Source organism: Rhinopithecus roxellana, chromosome 10 (genome assembly GCF_007565055.1).
Source record: "Rhinopithecus roxellana isolate Shanxi Qingling chromosome 10, ASM756505v1, whole genome shotgun sequence".
In the NCBI taxonomy this organism is placed as follows: domain Eukaryota; kingdom Metazoa; phylum Chordata; class Mammalia; order Primates; family Cercopithecidae; genus Rhinopithecus; species Rhinopithecus roxellana.
This window is the reverse complement of record NC_044558.1, coordinates 56,756,675-56,768,809: the sequence shown is the minus strand read 5'-3', so window position 1 is coordinate 56,768,809 and position 12,135 is coordinate 56,756,675. Positions and strand designations below refer to the sequence as shown.

The following is a 12,135-nucleotide window of genomic DNA, read 5'->3' as shown; positions in this document are numbered from 1 at the left end:
GAAAGCCAAGCTTCATCAAAACCATTCCCTATTGTGAAATCCTTGCATTCAGTAAACTTCTCTTTTCTCATTTTGCAACGACTCGTTTCTTTCCTTTTCTTTTCTTTTTTTTTTTTTTGAGATGGAGTTTTGCTCTTGTTGCCCAGGCTGGAGTACAATGACGTGATCTTGGCTCACTGCAACCTCGGCCTCCTGGGTTCAAGAGAGTTTCCTGGCTCAGCCTCCCGAGTAGCTGAGATTATAGGCATGCTCTACCACGCCCGGCTAATTTTGTATTTTTTTTTTTTTTTTTTTTAGTAGATACGGGGTTTCTCCATGTTGGTCAGGTTGGTCTCGAACTCCCGACCTCCGATGATCTGCTCACCTCGGCCTCTCAAAGTGCTGAGATTACAGGCTTGAGCCACCGCGCCCAGCCACAACGGCTTGTTTCTATTGGAAAACCCCAGACCTTACTCCCTATAACCCTCCCTTATTCTAATCCGTTTCCCCGTTTGTCCCCCCAACTCCATCTCCAAAGACGATTTCACGTTGAGCCAAAGTTGGCTTTTACAAACTCTGACTTCTCATGTTCCTCAGGCCCAGCAAAGCCTGGAACTCCACCTTACGGAGATTGTTACTGCGACTATCATCTCCTGGCAGCCTTGGTTTATGCAGTTAACATGTTGGGCCTTTCTTGGCTCTACTCTATGGTTGTGCAGACTTTCTGTGAGGATGCTGAAGTGAGTAGCGAGCCTGAGGGAAGGGCTAGCCACAGAGATCATGGACCTAGGGGGCGCTGAAAATAGGGATTATTAGGGCAGGATCCCTGTTAGGAAGCGCCAGCGTTAAAGGCTAAGGGGACACAGCGCCCCCTAAAGAGGGTGGGGTTTAAAATCGCTAAATCAGGCCGACTATATCACGTGTCCCCGGCCCTACCAATTGAAAATTAACAATCGCTTCCTCCGTTCCCCATGGAAACAACCCCGCCCCCACCGACCCTCCCGCCCGAATAAGTCGTGAGGTTTTGGCGTTTTATTGAGTATTCAAACTGACAATCAAACACCTGTGCCTTCTGGTTGGACACTCTGCTTCCGGTAAGCAAGTTAGTACAATAATTGGTCAACAGAGCACGTCTTACCCAATGATCCTTATCCTAGGCAGGGCCTAATGGGGACGTTTGACCAATCAGCGGTGGCGTTACTTTTGCGGCTCCACGTCGGCACCAGCTGCGGGGCAAGATGGAGGCGCTGATTTTGGTAGGAGCTGGAGGGGCAGCAGAGATGCTGTGCTGTCCACAGGGGCCGGGAGTCGGGGTTCAGCTGAAGTGGGAGACGGGGAAGGAGAGTGCCGGGTAATTCTTGGGGACTGACGGTTCTGCCGACCCTTGGAATAAGTGTGTGGCCTAGTGTAGGAGCTAAAGCCTTGGTTTAGAGTAGGAAGTCCTGCCGGGGAGAGGGCATAGAGTCGGTGGAAAGTTAAAGGCAGCACATGGACTCCTTAGGATACACAGACATGTAAGCGTACTGGATTAGGACTCTTCAGGTTTCCCCTTATTTTTAGCATTGTGGATCATATCCTAATTTTAATTTACCCAAACCACCAAACTCGTCCCATATTGTAAGAAAAGAATACAGATGTTTTGTCGTTACAGGCTCCTGATGGTTTCCCAAGTTTGACTCTCCATTGCTGATTCCCTGCCACATTCTTTCAGGAAACTGTTTTCTCTTCGGTTTCCTATTAATCCCTATTAAATAGGTTTGTCATGATAAAGAATCAGTATTCCATTAAAGTTCTGGGATACCTGATAAAGTTAGCATGGATTGTGGAATATTTTTTCCAGACTCCTTATTCTGTTCTCCTTTTCTCTACCCATTGGACCTTAGGAATCCTTTTTATTTGTTTTTGAGACCGAGCCTTGCTCTGTCGCCTAGGCTGGAGTGCACACGTGGCACGATCTTGGCTCACTGCAATCTCCGCCTCCCGGGTTCAAGCTATTCTCCTGCCTCAGCCTCCTGAATAGTTGGGACTATAGGCGCGTGCCACCATGCCCGGCTAATTTTTTTTGTATTTTTAGTAGAGACGTGGTTTCACCATGTTGGCTAGGCTGGTTTCGAACTCCTGACCTCAAGTGATCCGCCCACCTCGGCCTGCCAAAGTGCTAGCATTACAGGCGTGAGCCACCGCGCCTAGCCAGGAATTATTTTATTTATTTATTTATTTATTTATTTATTTATTTATTTATTTATTTTTTTTTTTTTGAGACAGAGTCTTGCTCTGTGGCCTAGCCTGGAGTGCAGTGGCGCGATCTCGGCTCACTGCAATCTCCGCCTCCCAGGTTCACGCCATTCTCCTGCCTCAGCTTCCCGAGTAGCTGGGACTACAGGTGCCTGCCACCACGCCCAGCTAATTTTTTGTATTTTTCTTTTTTTTTTTTTTTGAGACAGTCTCGCTCTGTCGCCCAGGCTGGAGTGCAGTGGCCGGATCTCAGCTCACTGCAAGCTCCGCCTCCCGGGTTTAAGCCATTCTCCTGCCTCAGCCTCCCGAGTAGCTGGGACTACAGGCGCCCGTTGCCTCGCCCAGCTAGTTTTTTGTGTTTTTTTTAATAGAGACGGGGTTTCACCATGTTAGCCAGGATGGTCTCGATCTCTTGACCTCGTGATTTCGCCCGTCTCGGCCTCCCAAAGTGCTGGGATTACAGGCTTGCTTGAGCCACCGCGCCCAGCCAGTTTTTTGTATTTTTTAGTAGAGACGGAGTTTCACCGTGTTAGCCAGGATGGTCTCGATCTCCTGACTTCATAATCTGCCCGCCTTGGCCTCCCAAAGTGCTGGGATTACAGGCGTGAGCCACTGCGCCTGGCCAGGGATTCTCACTGTATGATCTAGGATGCTAATTTCTCCCTTTCTGGTTACATGAGAACTGTAGTCGCTACAAGGGGTGTATTAGCCCTCTTGTCCATATGATGCTTTATGCTTGTTCTAACAAATAAAATACCTGTTACCCCTTATTTAGAACTGGACCAGATAATTTCTCTCAAAAGTGCCCTATTTTGCTATTTGGAGGGGTGTGTGTGTGTGTGTGTGTGTGTGTGTGTGTGTAGGTAGATAGGTAGTATAATGTAGGAATTTAACTTGCAGCCTCCTTCCTTAATTGGCTTGAACTCCAGGCCTCTTTCCAAAGAAGCTTGTCTTTTATTTTCCTTTAGATCTCCTATGCATACATATTCAAATGCTCGTCAGATAAAAGAATAACAGTTTTTAATTCCTCTCTTTCAGAATGTTAAAGACAGATAATTCCTTATGTCGATTGGTCAAATATAGGTAAAAAGCTTAAAATCTGAGTAGTTTTAAATATTTTCTGTACCAGGCAGTTAACAAATATTCTTTTTTTTTTTTTTTTTTTTGAGATAGAGTCTGGCTGTGTTACTCAGGCTGGAGTGCAGTGGTACTGTCTTGGCTCACTGCAGCCTCCGTCTCCCAGAAGCAAGCAATTCTCGTGCTTCAGCCTCCCGAGTAGCTGGAATTACAGGCACGCACCATGCCCAGCTAATTTTTGTATTTTCAGTAGAGACGGTTTCACCATGTTTGTCAGGCTGCTCTGGTCTTGAACTCCTGACCTCAAGTGATCTGCTGCCTTCGCCTCCCAAAGTGCTGGGATTACAGGTGTGAGCCACTGCACCTGGCCAGTTAGCAAGTATTTTTTTTTTTTTTTGGAGACAGTCTCGCTGTGTCATCCAGGCTGGAGTGCAGTGGTGTGATCTCAGCTCACTGCATCTTCTGCCTCCTGGGTTGAAGCAATTTCTCCTGCCTGAGCCTCCTGAGTAGCTGGGACTACAGGCGCGCACTGCCACGCCTGGCTAATTTTTTTGTATTTTAGTAGAGACGGTTTCACTGTGTTGCCCAGGCTGGTCTTGAACTCTTGAGCTCAGGCAGTCTGCCTGCCTCAGCCTCCTAAAGTGCTAGGATTACAGGAGTGAGCCACTGTGCCCAGCAGCAAGTATTCTGTTTTTTTTTTTTTTTTTTTTTTGAGACAGAGTCTCACTCTGTCACCCAGGCTGGAGTGCAGTGGCGTGATCTCAGCTCACTGCAAGCTTCGCCTCCCAGGTTCACGCCATTCTCCTGCCTCAGCCTCCCGAGTAGCTGGGACTACAGGCACCCGCCACCACACCCAGCTAATTTTTTGTAGTTTTAGTAGAGATGGGGTTTCACCATTGCTAGCCAGGATGGTCTTGATCTCCTGACCTCGTGATCCGCCTGCCTCAGCCTCCCACAGTGCTGGGATTACAGATGTGAGCCACCGTGCCTGGCCACCAGCAGCAGGTATTCTTTTTTTTTTTTTTTTTTTTTTTTTTTTTTTTTTTGAGGCGGAGTCTCCCTCTGTCGCCCAGGCTGGAGTGCAGTGGCCGGATCTCAGCTCACTGCAAGCTCCGCCTCCCGGGTTTACGCCATTCTCCCGCCTCAGCCTCCCAAGTAGCTGGGACTACAGGCGCCCACCACCACGCCCGGCTAGTTTTTGTATTTTTTAGTAGAGACGGGGTTTCACCGTGTTCGCCAGGATGGTCTCGATCTCCTGACCTCGTGATCCGCCCGTCTCGGCCTCCCAAAGTGCTGGGATTACAGGCTTGAGCCACCGCGCCCGGCTCAGCAGGTATTCTTAAGTAAGAGATTGAGTGCAGTGGCTCACGCCTGTAATCCCAGCACTATGAGAGGCTGAGGCAGCAGGATCTCTTGAGCCCAGAAGTTTGAGGCTGCAGTGAGCTATGATTGTGCCACTGCACTCCAGCCTGGGTGACAAAGCCAGACCCAGTCTCTAAAAAAATAAGAATAAAAAACCTGCCCCCAAACCCAATTAACAGACTAGGATAGATTCTAGGGAATTGGTTTCTTTGGAAGTTTTTATTTGTTTATTTATTTATTTATTTTTTGAGACAGAGTCTCGCTCTGTGGCCCAGGCTGGAGTGCAGTGGCCGGATCTCAGCTCACTGCAAGCTGCGCCTCCCAGATTCACGCTATTCTCCTGCCTCAGCCTCCCAAGTAGCTGGGACTACAGGCGTCCGCCACCTCGCCCGGCTAGTTTTTTGTATTTTTTAGTAGAGACGGGGTTTCACCGTGTTAACCAGGATGGTCTTGATCTCCTGACCTCATGATCCACCCGCCTCGGCCTCCCGAAGTGCTGGGATTACAGGCTTGAGCCACCGCGCCCGGCCTCTTTGGAAGTTTTTAGACTTACCTGCATGTATTTAGAAGGGAGCCTGTTTAAAGGTAAAGGAATGAGGAAGATAATACTTGGAGAGCCCTTTTAACAGTGGGCCTGTGTGTAGTGGGTAAGTTGGGGGAGTTATATGTGAAAGTATCTCTGTCAGGCGCAGTGCAGTGGTTCATGCCTGTAATCCCAGCACTTTGGGAGGCTGAGGCAGGTAGATCACGAGGTCAAGAGATGGAGACCATCCTGGCCAACATAGTGAGACCCCATCTCTACTAAAAATACAAAAATTAACTGGGCATGGTGGTGTGTGCCTGTAGTCCCAGCTACCTGGGAGACTGAAGCAGGAGAATCGCTTGAACCGGGGAGGCAGAGGTTGCAGTGAGCTAAGATCGTGCCACTGCACTCCAGCCCGGGCGACAGTGTGAGACTCCATCTCAAAAAAAAAAAAAAAAAAAAAAAAAAAAGGCCGGGCACGGTGGCTCACACCTGTAATCCCAGCACTTTGGGAGGCTGAGGTGGGCGGATCACGAGGTCAGGAGTTTGAGACCAGCCTGACCAACATGGGGGAACCTGGTCTCTTCTAAAAATACAAAACTTAGCCGGGCGTAGTGCAGACGCCTGTAATCCCAGCTACTCAGGAAGCTGAGGCAAGAGAATCACTTAAACCTGGGAGGCAGAGGTTGCAGTGAACCGAGATTGTGTCACTGCACTCCAGCCTAGGCGACAGAGCAAGAGTCTGTCTCAAAAAAAAAAAAAAAAAAAAAAGAAAAAGAAAAAGTCTCTCTGTCACATTTCTCTTCCCTTAGTTCTCTGTCTCTGCTTCCTCAGTGAAGTCTGTTTCAGCCTGCTTCTACCTTATTCTTCTGCTTTAATCTATGCCTAATAGGCTGCATTGACAGATTACTGGTAACTTGGTCAGGTATCCCTGGACTTTGCTTTTAAAACCACACTGATTCTTTGTTATGGGAAACCTATGTAATGCTGTTAGGGACAATCTGATCAAAGCATATTCTTCTGTCCTTACCTCTACAAGGTACATACATAGCTGCAGGATGTTGAGAAAAAGGGACGGGTAAGATACAGGGGGTCAAGAAGAACTGTTGATCAAAGTTTGCATTGATTGTGGAATTTCTAAATAACAATAAGTTCCCTTCGTTTAGGTACTTTACAATGGGTCACATTTCTTTCTTGAATTAAGTAATCCAGCTCTAGCTTTCAAGCAGATTTGTCGAATCTCTCTTGGGTTTCCTTAGGCTCTAAGGAAAGAGACTCTTTCATCTCTTTTAGTTCCCAGTACTTAATAATGGTGATCTCAGCCTACATCCTTGGACTTGGCTTCTTCTCTCTTGCTGTTTCTGCTGGGTCTCCCTTTTTGAGTTGCAAATGGAGAGGATCTCTGCAGGTCACCATTCTCCATTAATAACCTATGGAATCTTAAAGATAAGGATTTCCGCTTCCTCCTTGCCTCTACTTTTTTCTTTAAAGCTGAATTACTGGGCTGGGCTCGGTGGCTCACGCCTGTAATCCCGAGGTGAGTGGATCACCTGAGGTCAGGAGTTCAAGACCAGCCTGACCAACATGGTGAAACCCTGTCTGTACTAAAAATACAAAAATTAGCTGGGCCTGGTGGCATGCGCCTGTAATCCCCAGCTACACAGGAGGCTGAGGCAGGAGAATCGCTTGAACCTGGGAGGTGGAGGTTGCAGTGAGCCGAGGGCCATTGCCTGGGCAAAAAGTGAAACTCTGTCTCAAAAAACAAACAAACAAAAAAACTGAATTCTGTATCGGTTTAGATCTTTAAATCTTTGTTCATAGGTTTTATTTTTCCTAATCCTCTCTGGATTCGCTTTCAGAGTGCTTCTCCAGTGCTTTACAGACTAGACTTCTAATTCTGTGATTTCTCTTACCTTAATATTTTAAAACCATGACCAAATCCCAAATTCTAAGCCTCATTCAAAAATCAGGCCATCCAAAGTGCACAAGGATATGAGTATATATGGAGGAGGAAACTATGCAGAATACGTCAATGACTTTAAAGGTTGATATTGCTCCTTGGCCTTCGCTTCCTGAATCATCTTAATGGGGCTTTTGTTAAATTCCTTTGGCACTAACAGTAGAGGTACTTGGCCTAAATGCCCCCCTCCCCCTGCTCTGGGCAAAGGTATCAATTACATTAAGCCCCTAAAGCACTCCCATCTCGTTCCTGGCAGTCCCTTGTGCCCCTCTCCCAGCTGCGTCCTTGCTGGTGCCTGGCCCCTCCATTTCGTTAGGAGAAGCAATCTCCTCGTTCCTGCGCTGTGGAGATATATTTCTCAGCTAGGGCGCGAGCAGTGCCAGCACTGCCCCCGGTGAGGTCCCTGGCAGCAATAAAAATTTTTATTGTGATTATGTTGGTGTCGGGGTGTCCATCTGGGTTATTGCACACCTAGTTTAATTGATTGAAGTTTAATTTATTGACACTTCAAATTAAATGATCAGAATAAACTGTGCTGTTACTCTGGCCGGCTTGTTTTAATGGTTGATTGCTGGAAGCAGACCTCGGCTTGAACTAAAACCCCCAAAGAGCAATTGATGCTGCTTCTAACTCTCCCCATGTCTTGCCCTCCAAGAAGACCTTGTTATAGATTTCCGACGTATTTATATATATTTTTCCCTCTCCTTCACAGTGGTGGGAAAGAGTTGGTCCCTGGCAAGGTATAAATTATATCAAAGATCTAGGGGAGCTGTCACATGGTCAGAAGAGGAGGAGGGGGCCTCCATGTGAAGAAAACCAGACCCTTGAGAAGCTAGGTCAGCCTTGGGAGGCTGAGGATGAATGCAATTATCCAGGTATTTGAGGGAGCCTAGTAGCAGGTTTAGGGTCTTTTTTATCTAGATACTTGCTGCTGTTTCTTACTTTACTCCATTGACATGACTTGGTTAGAGTCTGGATGTTGACAAGAAAACAGGCTGTGGAAAGGGAAACTAGAGGAGCAAATTAGATGGAGCAGGGATAAAGAATCAGTACCTATGTACCCACTTGTGCTGGAGTAATTAGGAAGAGGAAAGACAGAGTGCCCAGGGGACAGCTGATGAAGATGGATTGGGAGAATGAGTCCATGCACTTGTAAGATGCTTGTGCTTACAAGTGCCCTCTCACATTCTGTCCTTCCTGTTTCTGGGCAGAATAGGTTTCCTTACATCAGATTATTAGTGGGATCTCTCCTGGCCTTACATTCCCTAGCCTGTGTCACCTCTTCTGGTGTTTGACCACACCCATCTCTTCAGGAAGTCCTTCCTGTTGTGTAACCTAAGTTATATATGCTGCAGATGAAGCCTGCTTTTTTATTTGTCTTTTTATTTTCTCACTCTCTCTCTTTTTTTTTTTTTTGAGACGGAGTCTTGCTCTTGTTGCCCAGGCTGGAATGCAATGGCACGATCTTGGCTCACCACAACCTCCACCTTCCAGGTTCAAGCGATTCTCCTTCCTCCGCCTCCTGAGTAGCTGGGATTACAGGCGCCCGCCACCATGCCTGGCTGATTTTTTTTTTTTTTTTTTGGTAGAGACGGGGTTTCGCCATGTTGACCAAGCTGGCCTCGAACTTCTGACCTTGTGATCCACCCATCTTGGCCTCCCAAAGTGCTGGGATTACAGGCGTGAGCCACTGCGCCCAGCCTATTTTCTCACTCTCAATGCAGATATCCCATCCATAGCCAATTGCGCTGGATAGCTCGGTCAACTAATTTTCTGCAACTCCTTTTCTGTTGTGTAATTTTAGAGGGAGACTAAAACCAGAGGAGAATAGAGCAGTTCTCCTTTAGGGGTTGATTTGGGGGCATAAATAGACTGAAAGATAACACAGAGGCTCTCAATTCAGTCTTTCAGAGACTAGCTTTTTGTTTTCAGAAGCAAAAGCAGAGGGCTGTGGGGGGATAAATCATGATACAAATCATGACCGAGGACTCATCAGGAATGGATCTAGCCCCGTTTGATTTTTTTCCTTTTCTGTGAGGGCCCCTGGATTACCAAACTGAGAAGGCAAAATGTTCTAATGGTGCTCTCAGGCCTCAGGTCTGGAGTTCAGTCTGATTTCTCCTTATTCAGTTCATCTCTCTTCCCAGCAGTACTGCTTTGTCCCTCATTTCTGTGATTCTTTCACTTCCATGATAGTTGAAGAATTAGGGACTATGTGACCTCTGGGTAAAAAATTCTCCAGCAAGTCTGGGTGTGGTAATCCCAGCACTTTGGGAGGCCGAGGTGGGCGGATCACGAGGTCAGGAGTTGGAGACCAGCCTGACCAACATGGTGAAACCCTGTCTCTACCAAAAATAACAGAAATTGGCCGGGCGTGGTGGCGTGCGCCTGTAATCCCAGCTATTCAGGAGGTTGAGGCAGGAGAATGGTGTGAACCTGGGATACAGGTTGCAGTGAGCCACTGCACTCCAGCTTGGGCGACAGAGTGAGACCCCGTCTCAAAAAAAAAAAAGATTCTCCAACAGACAGGCTTTCTGAGTCTTGAGAAAGAACCTGAGACTTTGCATTCCTAAAAAGCTTAGGGTTTGGTTATCTTTGTCCTGCCCATTTCACAGTCACCAAATTCAGCCATTGAAAGCTGGAGGTGGCCAGGCATGGAGGCTCACGCATGTAATCCCAGCACTTTGGGAGGCTGAGGTGGGCAGGTCACCTGAGGTCAGGAGTTTTGAGACCAGCCTTACCAATATGGCAAAACCTTGTCTACTAAAAATACAAAATTAGCCAGGTGTGGTAGTGGGTGCCTGTAATGCCAGCTATTTGAGAGACTGAGGCAGGAGAATCGCTTGAACCTGGGAGGTGGAGGTTGGCAGTGAGCCGAGATTGCACCATTGCCCTTCTGCCTGGGCAACAAGAATGAAACTCAGTCTTAAAATGAAAAAAAGGTAAGGAAAAAAAAAAAAAAGAAAGCTGGAGGGGGCGTGGTTGCTGACCTTTATTCCCCCTGCTGGCTGTTAGTTTTCTCAATCATATTTATTAATTTATGAAGGCCACACACACATTTATTAAAGTCATTGCTGGGTGCCAGGTAGAGTAGAGGGGGTGATTTACAAAAGTATCACTCATTTCCCCTCTTTTTCCTGCTCTCTCCACACCATCTTATTATATTCAGAGAGAATCTCATTTAATTCTAAACTCAACTCTATGAACTCTTTGAAATGATAAAAAAATTATTTATATATATATGTATATATATATTTTTTGAGACAGTCTCGCTCTGTCATCCAAGCTGGAGTGCAGTAGTACGATGATCTTGGCTCACTGCAACCTCCATCTCTGGGGTTTAAGCAATTCTCATGCCTCAGCCTCCTGAATAGCTGTGATTACAGGCATGCATCACCATGCCCAGCTAATTTTTTGTATTTTTAGTAGAGACAGGGTTTCACCATGTTGCCCAGGCTGGTCTTGAACTCCTGAGCTCAAGCGATTTGCCCCCGCATTGGCCTCCCAAAGTGCTGGGATTACAGGTGGGAGCCATCATGCCTAGCCATGAAATAAAAAAAAAAATTGTGAATGTATTTTGCTGGGAATACGGTCCATAGATTTAATTGGTTTATCAAAGGGGTCTGCTGTAACTCAAAAAAGGCATTAACCTTAACTGATCTAGATCAAGCCTCTCTCTCATTCTCTGATGAAGAAGCCGAATCTCAGAGAATGGGAAAACTTGAGTTAATGGCTGATTCTGATTATAATACAAGTATTGTAGCCAGACGTGGTGGTGCATGCCTGTAGTCCTAGCTATTTGGAAGGCTGAGGCGGGACACCTTGAGCCCAGGAGTTCAGGTCCAGCTTGGGCAACATAGCAAGACCCTGTCCCTGTGAGATGGATTGTAGGAGTTTAGAGACATTTTCTCCTGTAATATCAAAACTCTTGTTGACTGTGCTTTACATGTTTGCGTCTGTGTCAGATAGGAAGATTGTAGGTGTCTCTTCCTCCAGTCAGTTCTTCCTGAGTCATGTGTTGAGTTTTTTCTTTATAACCAGTATTTGGTCTCATGTCAACTGGGTAATATTCTGTGGTACCAGTGGCTCCCACTCCTTCTTGAGCTGTGCTTTTTGAATCTAATCTTGTTTGTATACAGAAATAATTAGCAGAGTGTGGTGGCATGTACCTGTAGTCCCAGCTACTTGGGAGGCTGAAGGGAGAGGATTGCTTAAGCCTGGGAGGTTGAGGCTGCAGTCACCTGTGATGGCACCACTGCACACCAGCCTGGGTGACAATAAATGATAATAATATTAGTAAATCTGATATAGGCTGCGTGCGGTGGCTCATGCCTGTAAGCACTATGGGAGGTCGAGGCGGGCAGATCACCTGAGGTCAGGAGTTCAAGATCAGCCTGGCCAACATGGCAAAACCCCATCTGTACTAAAAATACAAAAATAAGCTGGGTGTGGTGGCAAGCACCTGTAATCCCAGCTGCCTTAGAGGCTGAGGCAGGAGAATTGCTGGAACCTGGGAGGCAGAGGCTGCAGTGAGCCGAGATCACGCCACTGCACTTCAGCCTGGGCAACAGAGCAACACTCTGTCTCAAAAAAGAAAAAAAAAATCTGATACGTAAAAACTGCTCTTCCCTGTCAAAGACTTTAGCTAATTCTTCTTTTCTTTTCATCTGAAGTCCATAGGATTGTGGCTGGCAAATTGGAGCCCTTAACCCCAGAGGAGCTTTTAATTTTAAAAAAGTTGGCACAGGCCCAGCGCAATGGCTCATGCCTGTAATCCCAGCACTTTGGGAGGCTGAGGCAGGTGGATCACGAGGTCAGAAGATCTAGACCATCCTGGCTAATACGGTGAAACCTCATTTCTACTAAACAAAAATACAAAAACATTAGCTGGTTATAGTGGTGGGTGCCTGTAGTCCCAGCTACTGGGGAGGCTGAGGCAGGAGAATGGCGTGAACCTGGGAGGCGGAGCTTGCAGTGAGCCGAGATCGCGCCACTGCAC

The 12,135-nt window shown here is 46.9% G+C and overlaps 1 protein-coding gene across 1 annotated transcript in view; it reads left to right on the top strand.

Moving 5' to 3' along the window:
- Positions 1-1,136: 1,136 nt before the first annotated feature.
- Positions 1,137-12,135, top strand: part of COPZ1 (coatomer protein complex subunit zeta 1) — a 28,453-nt gene continuing 17,454 nt past the window's right edge. Inside the window, exon 1 of the mRNA XM_010373865.2 lies at positions 1,137-1,235. Coding sequence (XP_010372167.1) covers positions 1,218-1,235 — 18 coding nt within the window. The 5' untranslated portion in view covers positions 1,137-1,217. The remainder of the gene's footprint in view (positions 1,236-12,135) is intronic.